Below are 19,704 nucleotides of genomic sequence, written 5' to 3'. Positions count from 1 at the left end.
TGCTCTGTACATATATTCCCACTTCATAAATGAAATACTGTAGTCACATCTGACCATCTACTGCACAGAAAGTGCAGTGTGCCTCATGTTATTACTGCAGTGCCCAATCCAGGACAAGACAACTTGAATAAATGGCTGTCATAATATGAAACCATCTCTCTCCTAGACAGGTGGACAAGTGATTGTTTTGACCCCTTGCCATTCATGAAGGAGATTGGTGTGATCATGATGCCAAAAGCTATTTGCCCAGAAAACACTAGGGATGTAGTAAACATAATATAAATTCCACCAATGAGGGAAGCACCTCTAAAGAACAAGCTGTGATCTAATCAGCTGAGCACAGGGTTGTGAATCTGGAGACCTGGTTCAATTCCCACCTCTGCCACTGATTCCATGTGGCCTTGGGCAGGTCATTTAAAGGCTGATTGTTGGAAATGATGAGCAATAAAAACTCATGCTGAAGTCAATAATAGCTGTGACGGCTCAGCTATTCTCGCCCTTATCTTCTCTGTGCTTCAGTTACCCAATTTGTAAAATGGGGGTTATAACACTTGCCCATCTTGTGAAGCTCTTTGGTAACTATGGATAATAACACAAGTGCGAAGTATTATTGGTATTAGTATTAATAATAAACGAGTAAAAATATGAGAAATTGATGCAAAACACCGTAGTATCACTGATAGTCAGGAAATATATTATTAGGGACAGAGTCTACCACTGCCTGCATCCCCTTGGCTTTCCTTCCCTGGTTTCAGAGAGGAAAGACTGTACGTTCCAGGGCAGGTCTTAAAGCAGCTGCAGAGGAGGTAGGCCCAAGCAAAAGGAGAAAGTGGAGGACTGTTGAAATCTGATTGAATACCATCTAAATAGTGCATGCACTTTAAATAAGCCGAATAGTTTACCTTTCAGTCCCGCAGCTTGAATGTTTTCATGTTTTCTATCAGGTATTATTATTACACTGAATTCAAAGCATGATTCAGCTTTCCTTATTGAGGAAGATTTGTTCAGATCATCTCACTGTATTATTGTGCATTACACCCAGGTCCAAATTTTCAAAAAGTGTGTGCATGCCATTTTGCACTCCTTTGCATACACAGTTACCACATATGTGCATTTAGAAGGCCATTGTGTACGCAAATGGGCGCACACTACAGGCAGAAAATGTGGCTTAGGGAGTACTTAGTATTCTCCTAAGCACGGGTCAACTAATAAAATCCCCTTGTCCTACTTCTATAACTATGTTAAACATCTTTGCTTTGCAAGCATTGACCAGTTTGACTCAGGGTAGTACAATTTTGCCATTCGAACACTGAACACAGAAATTTTTATTTGTGGGGGGAGGAGGGCAGCGGTGGGGAATGCAGGATGCAAACATTCCACTTTTTGTTAAAAACTAAGTTTCCATGAAGCTATTTCAGGCACAAACTCAAAGGTTTTGCAGAGAAATTTCACAGCAATTTTTCTACCCCACACCCTTTCCCATCTGCCAAAATTGCTTCCCCTCCCCCCTCCCCCAAAAGAAACCCAGGCAAAACTGAAAAATAATTTGCTTTTCCACAAATGTATATTTCACCAATGGTGAAAATTGCTTCATGTAGCATTACCTACATGGTAGGTATGATGTAAGGAAGGTATTATTCCAGGCATGTGAATGCCCAGAAAGGATATTTGCTTATCCTTAGAAGTGTATTTGCTTATCACCAAACCCAGGGCTTTTTGCAAACTCAAGGTATTAACTTTCCCATACAACTTTATCACAAGTGCTCAAGTATCAATTCCTAGATAACAACAAAAATCCAGCAGAAATTTATCACTGACCCTAACATTTTGATCACAACATCTGGACTTTAGTTAAACAAATGAAGTTAAAAAAAGAAAAAAAGAGAGGAGAAAAAAAATTAAGAAATGTAACTAGCCCTATACAGCAAATGTTTTCTTCTGTCCACTCTGAAGTCTCTTTCATGTGCTAATGGTGGCATTTTTTTAAACTCTTCCCCTTTGACTTACTCAGACCTTTAAGGACCTCACACATCTAATGGTTCCTCACATTCACTAAGAACAATCGAGAGAGAGGTCTGGTGGCTGACATGCAGTATGATTAATGGACAATGTTTATTTAATTTCCTACAACAGGAGTTTTCTCTAAGCCTTCTCCAAGGAGCTGTTGCTTTACAATTTGGGCCTTCATTAGTAAAATACTTAAGTCCAATAAATAGTGAATTAAATAATATTGCCCAGATATATGTGCTTTAGAAAAACAAATCCAACTATTTAAAAGTTTTACTGGAATAAGGAAAGCAACTTTTGTAACAGCACTGTAAGTAGTCGCTTCTTTGTAAGAAATTATGAAAAATTAACTATCATTTACGTCTATTTCAACTGGCTTCTTTTAATAACAGGGAGTTGAAGCATGCTAAAGATTAAGCACTCTATCAGAGGAATGATTATTATTTAGCAATAGACTAGAGCAGTGTCCGTTTCAAAATACAGCAATTTAAGAACATTTATTTTTAAAAAACTTCAGTTAAAGAGATATTTAAAATTAACAACTTTTTAAAAATAATCAAGAAATCTCAGTGGTTTCGTTTGAAATGATGCTCGCTGTATTTTTGCATGAAATAAACTAATCTTCTGCCCAGCAAGTGAGTGACTGAATACTATCTGCATAAAGCATAACTGTTACCCAATCAATAGAGCACAATATTCCTATCTGAATTCCCATACATATTCATTTTTAAATGGTGGAGTCTCTAGGACCAGGAATGCCAAGAGAGAGTTTTCTTCAAGATTCTATGCACTCTCATACCTGCGGAAAATTTTACATTTAAATACTTGAAGGGGATACAGTTTGCTGCATTAGAAACCAGTGGCTTATCTTCAGGCACAATGCAAATAACATCCCTTCTCTTAGCTTCAAGAGAAATCCTTTAATCCAGTTCTTCAAACAGTTGCTACACATTCGGCCTCTCTGTTGTCCCTAAAGAAACAACTGTATCTGATATTTCAGCTGGGATAGCAGCTGGGGGTGTAGGAAAAAAACACAGATCTTCATTGCAGGTAACTGCCCTTCATGCCACTTGAGTAGGCATGTCTCCTGCCTCCTCCACCCCCTTTTAGTCTCCATGGTAGTTTCTGCTGTTGGCATATCAAAGCCTGTGTTTTCTCATTCGTATTTTATGGATTCTTGCAAAGCATTGTCACTTGAAATAATGGAACTTCCTTCTTCCTGATAGCTCCCACTGTCTACTCAGGGGGCCTGGCTTAGCTGGATTTAATACCCTATTTAGTTATTTGAAGTGAAGTTGCACCAGTACAGAAAATCTCTATCCAGTGCTGGGGTTCAAGCGGTATGTGCTCTGTACATTTTTAATGCCAAAGAATTGTTTTCTCCCCTCTTTAAAGAAAAACAAGCCTTGTAAGTTAAAATGAGTTACCATCAAAAATCAGCGCTTGCTGTAAGTAATGAGAGTAGACCTAATTTACTGTTTCAGACTTAACCTTGCCCTACACCACTTTTAGAGCAGTTACATACAAAGAATAAAATCAGAGGATCTCCCCAACACACAAACTGCTGGTTTTCAAAAGGAAACTTAACTGCACAGTTGAGAAGGCAATAATGCAACTTTCAGCCCCCAAAATACTGGTTATCATTTGGCAGATAAATCATTTTCAGATAGTTTTTAAGCCATTCAATGACCTTACATTTAATCCAAAGAAGCCTAGAGTTTACTCATTTTTTTAAATGAGTGTTTGTCATGTTTGTCAGATGTAATACCCTAATCAATATCAAAACAGATATGTTGCTCATGCAGATGTTATAGCTTACTGTATTTTAGAACTATTAAACTTGATTACAGGATAATCAAATAATCTGTAATCCGTAAATTACAGAGTCCTGATGGTGTAATTTAAAATTGACAAATACATTAAACTTTAATTAAAGCTTTCCATTATAAATGAATTGGATAAAATAAAATTTACTTTCAAAAGCAAAATGAAGAGTGATGTATTTGTGGTGCTAGATTTTTCACAAATTCCACGATTTAGCATTCTTTACGAACACTAGAATTAACAGCAAATATGGCAGAAAGAGTGTCTTGTGATCATCCAAATTAAACAATGTTGGTTGATACCATAAAAGAATAGGTAAGGCTCAATATATTTGCTTTTGAGACAAATATGCACAGGTACTCAGCATATGAGCCAAGTACAGTCATACAAGCACACAGAAAGGAAAGTGGCCACATCAGTAACAGTCTGGCACTAAGTTATATAATAAAAATGCCACATTGGCAGCTGGTGGTTTTCTGGTGTTTCTTGACAAATATGGCCAGAACAAGCTGACATTTGTGCAGGATTCGCTCTCCATGTCATATACTGGTGGTTAAACAAACTTGCCCATAGTGAATGCCATTCCAACAGAGTCCAACAAAGTGGCACCCAATTACAAGTCTGAATTTGACTCTGTGAGAATCAGATTCACAATCAGGATAATGCAATTTGTTATCCCAACAGAGTGAAGCAGTTTAATGTTTTAGGGGGCGTTATTTTTGTCATTAAAAAAAGAAACATAAGAAGTGGGTAATTTTGCAAATGACTAAGTTAGCCTGGCTGGGCACATCAGCTCAGTTCATTCTCACTATGAAGCCTTTTGATATTTAGCACCTGACTGTCCTGGTGCACGTCAAATCTCACATGTGTTAAAAATTACATAATCAAGCATGTTGTGAAAGAGAGATTCTTGATTCCTTCCCTTTCCCCACCACCCAAGTTAATGCTTGTACATTCAAGGCCTGGTTATGTCACTGGAACTCTAGGACACAACTTCTCACTGACAGTTGGAGCCTGATTGGAGTTTTACCTATACTGAATGGCAAAATACTGTAAAAGTTTGCAAATTACTACCATAAAAAACAAACAAAAAACCCACAACACCTGTTATGTTCAGAATTAAGGCCTCCAAAAAGTAATAACATGAATGGGAGGGAAGTAGGTTTCCAACGCACATGTTGCCTCAATGTCTTACAGGTGAAGGAAATCTAGTTTTAATAAACCTCTGTCCTTCATATGTCTAGTGTAGTCTCTAAAATCTTTTTTTTTTTAAGTTTGGAGGAAAGAACAAACAAACAAACAAACAGATATGCAGTGTCTGAGGTTAGAAGCCAGGTTCATACTTAAAGTGATGACAGGTCTACAATTTATAATTATAAAGTAAGGAGTATAATATCTCTTTGCTTATTGAGGCGTAGTATCCTATCAGGACTAGCTGGAGGGTTTTGTTTTATTTTTGTTAAACACACACATGTATTAAACTACCATGGTCCCGGGGAGAGCAAGAGATCAGAACCAGCTGAGGCAAAGGGTGCCTTTAAATGCTCCCAGTCTAATTCTAGAGCCTTAGTTTTATCACTATGCAGTAAGACTGACTCCTCCCCCCCCCCCACAAATCCCTTATGTTTTAGCTGATAAGTACAGTAGCAAGCTTGTTATACACAATCAGGAGAATTAATAGATAAGAGGTTTAGTTTAAGGATGTAATCAGGGTGAGTAAACACCAGGCTGACCAGTTGTAAACAGTGGTAATAAATGATAATATTTGTCCTGGTCACCTACTGAGCTATTAACACACTTTCCACTATGTAACAATGTAAATATGTCTTTCCAATGTCTACAATATATACAGTGTACCAGACTATCCTGTAGTCACATAACCAAATAAATAAGCTCTCTTTGTTGATCATTACTGAGAACAAGTGTAGTATGGATTAATTTTCATTTTTGTTAAACAAAGGTGAACTTCGGTCATGTCAACATTTTCACTAGCTATGAAAATCTGACTCAACATGCAACACTCAAGCATAAGGAGTCAAGATCAGTAGTTACTGTATTGTATTTTACAGAATGCCATGTGGCATATGAGATGTCATAAATAGGGAAATTCACTAAGAAATGTAAGGATAGAACTTTTTACTTCATGGAAATATACTGGACACAAAATTTTTGGGAAGGTTAAGAGTGGAAAACCCCTGGGTTTCAAAAACATGGCACTTAAAACTACTTCCTTCAGCACCTGATTTTCAGATTATCTCAAACTGGCCTGCAAGTTTGTGTTGCCAGAACGTACACATGCACTTGTACCCTCAAAATTGGGCATGAAAGTTAATTGCATGGATTTCCAGCTAACTGTTTCCATGCACCAAATGGACAATTTTCTGGATGTAAACATTTGGGAATATATTTTGATTCCCACAAAATTTGGGGTTGCAGCTGAAAATCTGGCCCTAAACACCAGGAACAGAATACACTAACAGAGCAGATACTATGGTCATAAGTATGCTTTAAAAATCTATGATAGCCATAGCAAGTATTAATGCCTGTATATACATTTATCATTTCTTTTTTCACCTTTGTTAGTTTGCTTCTTCTCTGAGGTTTATTTGGAGATTTTATTATGCAGAAAGAGGTCATCAATTTACAGTTAAGGTCTGGAGAAGCCTCCCATTTTAAAGCCAATTCTCTCTCAAACACAATTTGATAAAAGCCAAACCACATGCCACATCTTACCTTCACATTGATTTTGTTTTGCTTTCTTTTTTGCAACTTTGGGATAAATAAATAAAGGTGTTTACAAGATATTTGGTTGCAAAGTTGCAGGCAGTTGAACTTTATAAAAATTCCTAACTTTTTTTCTGGTCTACACTTATTCCTTTATCTATTCACTCCAGAATGTTCTTATTCTCTTTACCTCCATGAGAAGTGGTACCTTTGTTTTACAAGAGTTAAGAGTATAAATATGTACAAGCATCTTAAGTGAAAATTAAATATTAGAATGCCAAGCTTTTGATAGAATGCATAGTGCAGTAGGGTGGTTGATTCTTTGAAGGAAACCCTTCTCCAACACAACTTGGGCACCCCAGGCATCAAGGAGGAAAGCTGGCAAACCATTAAACAATTGGCTAGAGCTGGTTGCTTTAAAAAAAAAAAAAAAAATAAACAACACAAAAAGTTTCAGGAGAAACTAATTTTGTTTGCATCATTTAAATTTTGTAAGACTTCATTTTCATGTCAACTGCAACTTTCAAAATTAAAATTTTCAAAAAATTTTTTGTTTTGATTTGAAAAAAATTCCACTTGCCATCACTTCTTTAGTTTTTCCACCGGGGAAAAGGTGGGAAAAAATAAAATGACAGAAAATGTTTTTTTTTCTGACTGAGATGAACCTTTTAAAATTATTTTGAAAACTAGTCTTTAAAAAAATCAATTTATTTTTTTTTGGTTTACAATCAATTTCTTTTGTCAGAATCCAAAATTTTCCACAAATATTTTGGATTCTGTCAAGTCCTTTTTCATCTAAAGAAGTTTTGACCAACAGTTTTCAACCAGCAGTTCTCCTGACTGCTAGCTTCCATAGAGTGATGCTGGAACATCTTGAAAAGATAGAGATTTTGAGGAACCCTCTGCTAAGACAGCCGAGATGCACCCAATATAGAGGGAGCTTTTGCAAGATGTCTTTCCAGCTCAACCCTCAGAGAAAAGCACCAAACAAACCCTCAGAGGATGGGATAAGTTCCATTTCATGATCCTCAAACATGTAGTAGGTTCTGTCTGATTTTAAATCTAAAGCCCTTAAATATGCCCATCTGGCAAAACAAATTAAGCAAAGTTAACACAGATTAAGTGAAGGACAGGAAATGCCAAAGGTTCTTCTGGAAAGGGGAAGGTGTTGGTGTTTGGTCTCTGCTTTTCACCAAGGTTATCAGACCAGTTTTTCCATCTCCTGAGGCTTCTGAGGTGAAAATGGTTATTTACTATATCATTATCCCGAATGCAGTAGACAGGAGAAAGCCTAGGATTGCACATCTTGGCCACCATCCATTTGCCTCTGAGTTTCTAATAAGTACAGTATTAACCACCGCTTCCATTTGGAACTTTCTGGGATTCTAATTAGAACTGTCCTATACAAGGTGTAATTGTTACTGCACAGCAACAATGAAACCACAACTACAACCAGAACTACAACTAAACAACTACAACCAAAACACAATCACAATGTAAAAAAAAAAAAAAAAAAAAACTACAGCCAAAACTACAACCACAACCCTTCGTCTCCTCAAAATGCAGCAGCCTGGATGGCACAAGAAGGGACAATTTGCATCTCTTCATGCCATCCATGCTTAATTTGTTTCAATGTATGTAAGCATGGCTATTACTAGCATGGTTTTGTGCTGAGGGCATTGGACTGGAACAGTGGGTGTGTGTACTGAAAACACAACCAGAGAGAGAGAGAGAGAGAGAGAGAGAGAAAGAGTGTAAGAACAGGAGCAGGTGCCTATCTCAACGTGCCCTAAAACAAATTCCACGCATTATATAGAGTCAAAACTCACCCCTTTCCTTTAGTTTGGTTAAGAAAGAAGTTGACTATAAGGTGACAAAGCTGATTTCAAGCCTTCCACCTGCAGTTGGCCAATTGTAAGACTTCTATCTCTGTCTCTCAAGAGACCCATTTGTGCTTCCAGTATATCTAGGCAGGGTAATGAGTCAGCAGAACCCACTTAGCCCTCTCTCCACTAACAAGGGGAACTGTTTCAGTCAAACACTGTCAGCCTGTTACAGATAGATAGAACAGTTTCAGATACAGCATGAACAGGGCCTATCTGCCTGTGCTTACAACACCAAGCATGTTATAGCTGCAGCGATTTGAAAATAATTTTGAAAGAGTAATTTGAAGATCTTTAATAAGGGGAAATGAGCTTGTGTCTTTTTACGTCCATTTCCTTAGTTTTGTTTTAATTAGTTTTCACACTGCGCCAGTCCCTCTCCTGTGCTGCACAGTGGAAAGCTTCCCAAACAAATGCCTCTACCAGGAAAACTAATCTGATCCCCTGACTGCATTTACTTTGAAACCTTATGGAAACAAAGGCTGGAGGAGCAGGTTTACAAAGTGTCACAACCTGAGTTTCTTTGGTTGGAGTCAGAACTTCTTAGAGCAAAAGGAAGCAAAGGAAGAATTAAAAATAGAGGCAAAAATCCATAGCATGCACCCAAAGGTCTGTTCTTATGGTAAATTCAAGTAATAATGTTAATGGAATTTTATGACTAGGAAACAGTCTGCTGCTGAAAAATAAATGCTAAGTCCTTTAACATAAACAAATATTGACATGAAGCTGGGGATATTTATTTTGAGAGTGACAGGCATGGATCCGGTCACAATGTTTAATTCCATATACATGGTGACTATCATGGCGAATAATCCAGTTAAAAAATAAATAGGGGTGACTGGGCAGACCTACACTGGGGTGGGAGATCCAGTCTGGCAACATACGGTAGGAAGCAATATGAGAGTGAGAAAAAGAGAGAGAGAGAGAATTAAAAGTAAAAAGAACAGGAGTACTTGTGGCACCTTAGAGACTAACAAATTTATTAGAGCATAAGCTTTCGTGGGCTACAACCCACTTCTTCGGATGCATATTGAGTGAAACATATCGAGGAGATATATATACACACATACAGAGAGCATGAACAGGTGGGAGTTGTCTTACCAACTCTGAGAGGCCAATTAAGTAAGAGAAAAAAAACTTTTGAAGTGATAATCAAGGTAACCAAGTACAGACAGTTTGATAAGAAGCAAGTGTGAGAATACTTACAAGGGGAGATAGATTCAATGTTTGTAATGGCTCAGCCATTCCCAATCCCTATTTAGCCCTGAGTTGATTGTGTCTAGTTTGCATATCAATTCCAGCTCAGCAGTCTCTCGTTGGAGTCTGTTTTTGAAGTTTTTCTGTTTTAAGATAGCCACCCGCAGGTCTGTCATAGAATGGCCAGACAGGTTAAAGTGTTCTCCCACTGGTTTTTGAGTATTATGATTCCTGATGTCAGATTTGTGTCCATTAATTCTTTTGCGTAGAGACTGTCCGGTTTGGCCAATGTACATGGCAGAGGGGCATTGCTGGCACATGATGGCATATATCACATTGGTAGATGAATTAAAAGTGACACTTAAAATTCATTAATCTTAACATGTTTAACATTTAACATCTCTTTTGTTGGCATCCCAATTCCAAGAGTTCCTCTGTCCATCCACCTGGCACACTGGTGCCACTTGCAAACAACTGACTTTAAAATATTACTCAATAATCATCATATTAACTCGGCCAACATTCTTCCTGCTAAAAGGAGTCCCTCTCTGACTTTGCAGTGTGTAACATTGACCCTCGAGCAGGAAAGTGAATTGCGTTTCATGCACAGATAGGCTTTGCATCACAGACATAGGTGAGGAAACAGCGTGTCTATTCTTTGTTTGCTTCCACAGTCATGAAAGTCTGCTTACCCCTGTTCTGTGACATACCCAAACTACATTGGCATGAGGGTATGCACTATAGTAACTATATGAGCATAGCTACAGTGCCATAACTATGTTGGCATACCCCATAGTGTAGTTGCACCCTACACAGACTGAAGGGGTTTTTCTGCCAGGGCAGGAACCCCACCTCTCTGAGCTATGGTAACTAGGTTAATGGAGGCATTCTTCTGTCAACCTAACTGCATCTACACTGGGGGTTAGGTCAGCATAGCTACATCTCTCACAGGTGTGAATTTTTTTACCAAAATTTTAAGTGTAGACCAGGGCTAAGGTGAAAGAGACCCAGCTTGGGAATCAAACTCTACACGTGGCAGAAGAGGAAAGTGCCAGGCAGATAAATACAGTCTCTGCAAAGTAGCCTAGAGTTAGATTTATGAAAAGTAAGAAGATGAAACTCTAGAGCCAAAAAGCCAATCAGAAACCAGCCTATTCCAATGGTCTTTAATGTAATCTGGTGACGGATAATCCACATTCCTGAAAATCTGCATTCCAGCTAGGCTAAAAAAACCCCAAAACACCTACGTCAGTGTTACAAATTAGCAGGTTTCAGTTTTATCTTTTTTCCAATCACTCCAGATACATATGTAATGTCAGCAAATTCAAGGTGTCTTGGAGTTACCTATTTGCATCTGCATTAATGATGTCCAAGAACATAGTGTATCAATGGTTAACTTAACAGAAATAAAAAACAATACAAGAAACTTCTTTGAAGCACAAAAGTTACAGCTTATCGTGTCTCTCAAGTATGGAGGAAGCCTTCTATCCTGAAACACTTTCTGTACGGAATTAGTTTTCCTAAAACACTGTTAAATCGGACAATATACCTTCAAATTCCTACAATCAGTCTATACAAACAGGCTCTCCACAACGTTGGTACTTAAGGGCTCTAACTCAGGATTGAAAAACAACCTTCAAGACATACCAATAACTAGGGAGAGAGACACAGGGATAGTTAACATTGTTATTTCAATCCAACAGCCTATTATTAAGGAATCATAGGCCAGTGTTCACTTTACTTTTGTGTTCTAAATGTATATAATAGGAAGAAGTCAACAGTTTGAGTTAGAATGAAAGAAGTTACAATGAAAATTACAGTAGGTATTAAGGTTTTTGAGAATTAAGGTATCCCTCACCTTCTGCCAAGAATAGGACCTGGGATACAGAAAAATATTCACAGGAAGCTTAGAGGGATGTGGGATTAAATTTCTAGCATAAGTAACATTTCCTACAAATCATGATCTTCTTGTCTGAAATAAGTGACTTACAAACAAATGTGAGAACAACAACATTTGTGTGGGATGGAGATCAGTATGGACTACAATAAGAAGGCAATGGCAAAGTCTGAAGTAAATTAACTTCATAGGAGTGGGATATAAAATAGAATTTTACCAGCAGACAATGACATTTATACGCCAATATAGCTCATACGTGTGTGTGGAGATGCACAACATAATCTGCATGGTTTTCCAGTTTTCAAATGCTTTAGTGCATCTCAATACCTATGCCCAGAATAGTGCAAAGCCACACAATTTCACCCACAGGCACAAGTCCCATACGGGGCTACACCTTTTTTTTGCCCCATTAGATCATGTCACAGCTCCTGATTCCTAAAAAAATCATTAGGCGCTTATTTGCAAGGGGGGGAAATAAGAAGCAAAAGAGAAAGTAAAATAATACCTGGCGGTCACTCCAAAATAGGACGGGGGGAAGCGAGAGAGCAAGAAAGGGGATGAGGGAGAGAAAGAGATTTGAAGCCAGCACCAAAACTTCATGCATTGCCTTTTGCTACTGAAGCATTGCCAGGTTCTGGCGTTACTTGTCCTTTTGTATTCTCTGCTGCTGGTAAGTACATAATAGCGGGAGAGGACAAATATCATGACACGTACAAGCTTCCATGTATTCACCCAATTTGGGAATAACCCTTTTATTGACCAAATTATATAACATGCCTGAGACTGCTAATTCGACATGCCCTTTCCCTTATGATCTCATATACCTCCAGTGTCCTATCAATGCCTACAACTCATTTTGAAGATACTGAAGGTCCCTTAAACCTCTGATATTTATTGAGAGCCACTTTAAAACATGTCCTTAGGAGAGACAAATGGTTGGGAGAACATTAGTTTTCTAAGCTACTGTCTGGTCAACTAAGATTCCGTTTACCGTAAACAGATAATCTGGGGAGATGGGTTAAAGAGTGATTTGTCTCAATATTGCCAGCAAAGCAAATTCCCTACAAGTTCGTTACTACATGAACACATAACTAATTATCTGAAGTGATATTTTAATTAGCAACAGAAGTGAAATAACATTGTCAAGAATGATTGTGATTACTTATGTAAAATCCAAATGAAGAATCCAATTCTTTCCTTTATTGGGTGGAGATCTACTCCTGGAGATTAAATTCTCTGTGGTTTCATACACTGCAGGGCATAATATTAGAATCATCCTCTAAACATGCATCTGTAAACAAAAGTATTTGCTCATGTACTGTTGGCAGGATAAAAGTTAAGTGTTCACAAAATTTGAAGCATGCAGCTTGTGTGTGAATGCAAATCAAGTGGTTCGGCATCTACAGTAACTACCTGAAATTTGAGCAGAACTATCCTGAGCTTCAGCAAGTGTAAAAAACTTAGGTGTGAAAAACTGCCTAAGTAAAATTTCACAGGCCAAATGGAAACCCCTTTGAAAATGCAGCAGTTCGTGACTTGGATGTTTCGCTTAGATGGTAAGGGAAAAAAAGAAGAATGTCTATCTTTGAAAGGCACATTCAATAAATCTTTAGCCACAACTTGCTAAAAGTCAGCGCACTAGCACTCTGAATCTTCTTGAAGAATACTATGTAATCAATACATCCATCCTATGGCAGCATAGATGATGTATGGCGGGGATGGTGGAGAGGAAGGATTCATGGTTTGAGCATTGGCCAGCTAAATCCAGGATGGTGAGTTTCAATCCTTGAGGGGGCCATTTAGGGATCTGGGGCAAAAATCTGTCTGGGGATTGGTCCAGCTTTGAGCAGGGGGTTGGACTAGATGACCCCCTGAGGTCCCTTCCAACTCTGATATTCTATGATTCTATGTAACCTGAATCTGAGCCATAATGTCACCAGTTTTAGATACTTGAAAGTAAGTTAGAGTGATGCAGGCCCATATTTTCAAAACCACATGTGTTAATTACTGTGACAGCATGCACAATTTGTGAATGTGAATTTTTGCACATCTATAATTTAACATGATTTCACATGTGCAGATTTGATTTGTCTAAGAAGTTTCCACTTCTCCCTATATGCTTATTAGTAAAAGAAACCATCAGAGATGACACTTTAATGGAAAAAATGTGTGTGGGCAAAATATTTTGTTTGCACCATTCTACGAAACACATCTGATCAGAGGAAAATTGTTGAACTAAGAAATTCTATGTGAAAAGGGCTGCACAGTCAATAAGTTTACATGTGTCTGGAATATAGTTTTGTCAACTGTACAATGAGAACACAAAAGAAAAAAGAATTTACCTCTTAAGACACAGAAACACCATGTCCTCCTAAACTACTCTCTTTTTGTCTCACTGCTCTGTTAAACAGTCAGCTGCTGCCAGATGCTCTGGCTAGAAGTGGTTGCAGATGGTCAGTTGTCCAGTTAACAGAGCAGAATGCTTTCCTCAGTCTCTCCCTAACATCGTGTCTGGGCTAAAATCAGGCTGTGGTCCAGAGGCCATTTGACCTAGTTAAGACTACAGGTCAATTTTGATAATTTAGTCAAGATTAATTCTCCATCCTGTCTGAAGTAAAAGTAAACCATCTTGACACATTAAGAACATGAAGTGTCAAGCCTTGCAGTGATTTTGCAGATTTTACTACAGACCACATCTTTAAAGAAAATTTGAATCCCTCTGTTGCATCAATAAACAGGGGCACCTTCAACCTATGTCTCTACTTTGCTTGTTTGAACTGTACGTTTATGATTGACATTGACTATAAGCGCTATAGGGAAGGAACGGTGGGTCTAATCCAAAGTTCACTAAGAACAATCAGTGGGAAGACTTTAGTTGACTTCAACAGGCTTTGGATCAGGCCCTGTGTCTTCTTCTCTGTACCCAATCCTGCAAATGCTTACCACTACAGTTTATGGTACTAATGGGATGACGCATGATAGTAAGTACCGTGCCTACTAGCAAGTATTTGCAGGATTGGGCACTAAAACTGTACTATGCTGAGCCAACTGTTGGTAGTCAATACATTGCTAGAAATAGTAAAGAGATAAATCCTAGATCCTTTGTAGTAATTTTCCAAATCTAATAGACCAGTTACAAGGAACATATAAAAGCAGATTACCATTCAGAAAGTGACTTGTATCCCCTTACAGATTGCTGGACAAAGCTATTTTAATCACTGCCAGCCTCAAAGATTCTGATAAGTGACCTGGCAAATTTATATTCCCAATTATACATGGTGACAAATTTGTCTAATTTTGTTTAAAGCTGGTAAATATATATTCAAGCACTGGATTAGTTTGACAGCAATGTAGCTCAGACTTAAGATTTCTATTACTGGGGAAATAAGTGACCTAACCTAATCTTGCTGTCTTGTACAGAATGTTATGGTATGATCCTAAAAGTTAAAAAAGCTTTCAGCTCCTATTTAGATGTCATTTGACTTGATTTTCTACCACAACTATTCTGGAGTGTGTCATTTTTGCCTGACAAAAGTATGGAAAAGACAATTAATGCATGTACTCACCCAAACCACTGAGAGTATACACAAGGTCACTGGCATCCAGTAGAATTGGTCCATTCTCCTGCTGGCCTTCTTCCTTGTAGTACAATTTGTACCCTTCAATAGTTGCTGTATCCTCAGAGTCCTGATGCCACCTCACTGTAATGATTGTACAGTTCAGTGGTTCCAAACTCAGCTCGGGAGACTTTGGTGCTAGGGTAAGAAATTATATCTTTTTATATATTAGAAACAAACAATTCTTGCAAACACATTTCTTCAGGATTCAACATTTCAAACTCCAAGCTCAAGATTATTCAGAACTGGGATTCTGGTTCCAGCCCAGCTGTACAATTATGTAACTGATACTATATAATGTAGGCCAGCCTTATCTATACCACCTATCTAAAAGCATGTCAAACTGGGCTATCTTGCAGAACGGGTCACTTTGTAATTTAACATTTTTATAATGGAGAATTCAACTTTGAGTTAGGTTATTTTAGTTTTGCTTTAAACTAAAGTCCCCACAAAATGCATTTGACCGAGCACAGATTAAGTCCAGATTAAACTTTAGTGTCTATCTATAAAAATGAAACTGTCACTACTCATGTTTTAAAATTATTCAGAGCTGGAATAATTGATAAGCTTGTTCAAGAAGGTTAAGCAGGGAGAAAAAAGAAGGAAGCGTTGCATTATACATCAAGAATATATACATTTGTTCTGAGATGCAGAAAGCAGAGAGTTGAAGGCAGAGCAGTTGAAAGTCTCCAGATAACGATAAAAGGGGGGGAAATAGGGGTGACATCATGGTGGGGTTTACTATAGACCACCAAATCAGGAAGAGGAGGTGGATGAGGCATTTCTAGAACAGAAAAATCCAAAACACAAGACATGGTAATAATGGGGGACTTCAAATACCCAGATATCTATTAGAAAAGTAATATGGCAAAACACAAAACTTCCAATAAGTTCTTGGAATGTATTGAGGACAACTTTTTCTTTCAGAAAGTGGAGGAAGTACCAGAGGGACAGGCTTTTTAGACTTGATTCTGACCAACAGGGAGGAATGGGTTGCAAATCTGAAGGTGGAAGGTAGTTTTGGTGAAAGAGATAATAAAATGATAGATTTCATGATTGGAAAGCAAGGAGAGAAGAAAATAAGGACAATGGATTTCAAAAAAGCAGACTTTAAAAAAAAATCAGAAAACTGGTAGGCAGTCCCCAGGGAAGAAATTCTAAAGAATAAAGGAGTTCAGGAGAGCTGGCAGTTTCTCAAGGAGACAATATTAATGGCACAATTGCAACCTATCTCGATGTAAAGGAAAGATAGGAAGAATAGTAATACAGGAAGAATATGGGTCCATGAGGAGCTCTTTAATTACCTGAAAATCGAAAAAGAAACCTACAAAAAGTGGAAATATGGATGAATTGCTAAAGAGAAGTACAAAAGAATAACACAAGCATGTAGGAACAAAAACCAGAAAGGTTAAGGCCCAAAATAAGTTACTCCTAGCAAGGGACATAAAGGGCAATAAGAAGAATTAAAAACATTAGGAGGAAGAGAATGACATAGGGAAGTGTAAGTCATCTATTCTACTGAGTAATAAGCGGGGAAGGAGAGCTAAGAACTGATGACATCAAGAAGGTTGAGGTGTTTAATGACTATTTTACTTCAGTCTTCACTAAAAGGGTTAATGGTGATCAGATACTGAACACAAGTAATATTAACAACAAGGGGGAAGGAATGCAAACCAAAATAGGGAAAGGACAGGTTACAGAATATTTAGATAAGTTAGATGTATTCAAGTCAGCAGGGCCTGATGAAATTCATCCTAGGGTACGTAAGGAACTATTTGAAGCAATCTTGGAACTGTTAGAAATTATATTCAAGAACTCATGGAGGACAGATGATGTCCCAGAGGACTGGAGAAGGGCAAACACAGTACTATCTTTACAAAGGTGAATGAAGAGGACCCAGGGAATTCTAGAACAGTCTGCCTAACTTCAATACCTGGAAAAATACTAGAACAAATTATTAAACAATCGATTTGTAAACACCTAGAGGATAACAGAGTTATAAGCAATAGCCAGCATGGATTTGTCAAGACCTCTTGCGGTCCCTTCCAGCCCTACATTTCTGTGATTCCATAATAACCTCCTACTTCCCCTCTGCCCCAAGCATAAGAATTTAATAAATGATTACATCACCCAATGCCAAATATGGTCTAGGCTACTGCCTCATTAAGAACATTTAAGAAATAAACCTTTACACAAAAACCTACACGTTTTTGAATATCATATTCTTGCTGAACTTTAATGCTTTCATAAGTGCTATTACTGAGTAATAAGCTTGACTTACATTACAGTAAAACACCGTGGATCAGATTGAGGACTAGTGGATCAAAAAATGAGGCTAACTGGCATATGCAGAAAAATATAGGCACAAATGTGACTATATTGATGTATGCACTTCAAGTAGCCACATGCATAGCTGGTATGTCTAAATTCCCTGATTTGCAACCACAATTTTTTGCACTCCATTTTTAAAACTATATTTATGCAAGAGACTTCAACATCACTGTTAAAGAGGCCAAATGCTAACATGCTTGAGCTGCTTCTGGCTTAGAAACATGGCTTAAAGCCCCTAAAATGAAATGTCAAACTTGTAAATATCAAATATGAAAAAGAACTAAGACCAACACAGTGACAGATCAGCTCTTTGCCTTTAACACCATGCAAAAGGCCCCACATAGTACAGATTAATTAAAGCAGTTAGGTATAGTTCAAATTGTGCCTCAAAAGCAAGACTGATCTAAATTAATTAATTGATTGAAACACCCAGTAGGTTGAGTAGCTTGAGCTCTAGAGATTCCACACACAAAACAAGGGTTTTAGCAATATCTGCTGCAGCACTCCAAAAAAAAAAATCCACCTACCCTCTCCCCCACCCAGAAAAACACTGTATTTCAAATCTGCACAACATGGCAGGAAATCAACATGTGAAATTCACTAAATAAAAACGCAGAACTTCTAACAGTGGTCTGGTCCACATCGAAGTCAGTTGGAGTCTTTCCATTTTCTTTAGTAAGATCTGGACCAGGCCCACACTGAACTTTTATCCAAGGGATTTGAGGAAAAGAAAATCACCTTTCACACTTGTGGCTTTGGGGGTCCGGTGGGAAGTCCACAGAGAGGCTTCTCCCCAGCCTATCCTCGTTGCTGCAGTGATACGAACCAAGTAGACACTATCGGGCTTCAGGCCTCCCAGGAGATACTCATTTGTGGTCCCTGGAAGCTCCAGAACCTGGATAGTGCTTTCTGCATTGAGGCGAAAAGACACACGGTACGAGACCACTTGGCCTCGCCTGAATTTGGCTGGGATCGGCAGCCAGGAGATGAGAATATCTGTGGGACTTCGACTTGTCAAACTGATTTCAGGAGCTCTCAAAGGAACTAAAAATAAAGGAAATAAAGTTTTCAAAGCTTGATGTATGTAAAAAAACAAACACACACAAACCCCTTAAGCAACTGTCTTATTACTGTGCCCTTCAGTAAAATTTCCCTGGAATATTATTGGACTGCCAAAGGAAGTCTGGTGAATCCAATTTATTTATTTTTTAAATAACCTGAAATTGGTTATATTTCTACCTTCTGTATACAGTAGTGACCATAATAAACCTGATCCTAGAAGATACTCAGTACCTTCGTCTCCAACTAATTTCAATAAGAGTTGACTGCAACAGCATCTGGGTCCAAAATGAGCACATTTTTGTTGCAGCAATAAGGTGTACATGTTAATTAGATCACAGTTCATAGGAAATAGGGAGAGAGTCTTTTCTCAACATTTGAAATCTTTACAAGAAGCACATTCCACTCAAAGAATAAAAGTCCCTCATTTTTTAAATATCCTTTTAGGTAGGAATGGATTTCCATTCAAAGCTAAAGAAAATGCAACAAATTTACCGTTTAGGTTACATATCTGATCATTTCAGATGTTTGTGAACAATACAGATTCTGTGTGAGTGAACAATGAATCTCTCGCTACTAACAAAATAAGAGAGGTACCTGAACCAGTGAGGGGTTCTTTACTGGCAGAGAGGGTCTATCAGGCATTTCAGGTAACTGGCTGTTACCTGATGGGTAAAGATCCAAAAACTGTTTGTGGTGGGATGTCTAATTGCCACCAGGTGAACCTGTAGAATGCTAGGGAAAAGGCACTTTGACTTGAGGGTAAGAAGACAGTAGATAGTCCTGCTATTTTGGACTGTCTCTGGAGATATCCAGAGGAGAGCAACAATAATGATTAAAAGGTTTAGATATAAAATGGTAAAAGGTTTAGAAAACCTGACCTATGAGGAAAGGTTTAAAAAACTGGGCATGTTTAGTCTTGAGAAAAGAAGACTGAAGGGGGACCTGATAAGAGTCTTCAAATATGTCAAGAGTTGTGATAAAGAGAAAGGAGATCAATTGTTCTCCATGTCCCTTGAAGGTAGGACAGAAGTAATGGGATTAATCTGCAGCAAGGGAGATTTAGGTTAGATATTAGCAACATTTTCTTATTATAAGGGAAATTAAGCTCTGGAATAGGCTTCTAAGGAAGGCAGTGGAATCTTGATCACTGGAGGTTTTTAAG

The 19,704-nt window shown here is 38.0% G+C and overlaps 1 protein-coding gene across 1 annotated transcript in view; it reads right to left on the bottom strand.

The window, feature by feature from the left end:
* PRTG (protogenin) overlaps positions 1-19,704 on the bottom strand; it is a 117,137-nt gene that overhangs the window by 27,564 nt on the left and 69,869 nt on the right. The window contains exons 10-11 of the mRNA XM_024204943.2: positions 18,219-18,524; positions 15,099-15,287 (exon numbers count right to left, since the gene is read on the bottom strand). Of these exons, the coding sequence (XP_024060711.1) occupies positions 15,099-15,287; positions 18,219-18,524 (495 nt within the window). The remainder of the gene's footprint in view (positions 1-15,098; positions 15,288-18,218; positions 18,525-19,704) is intronic.

This window comes from Terrapene carolina, unplaced genomic scaffold (genome assembly GCF_002925995.2).
Source record: "Terrapene carolina triunguis isolate 2854851 unplaced genomic scaffold, T_m_triunguis-2.0 Scaffold67, whole genome shotgun sequence".
Classification (NCBI taxonomy): Eukaryota; Metazoa; Chordata; order Testudines; family Emydidae; genus Terrapene; species Terrapene triunguis.
This window is presented reverse-complemented; position numbering and strand designations above follow the sequence as displayed.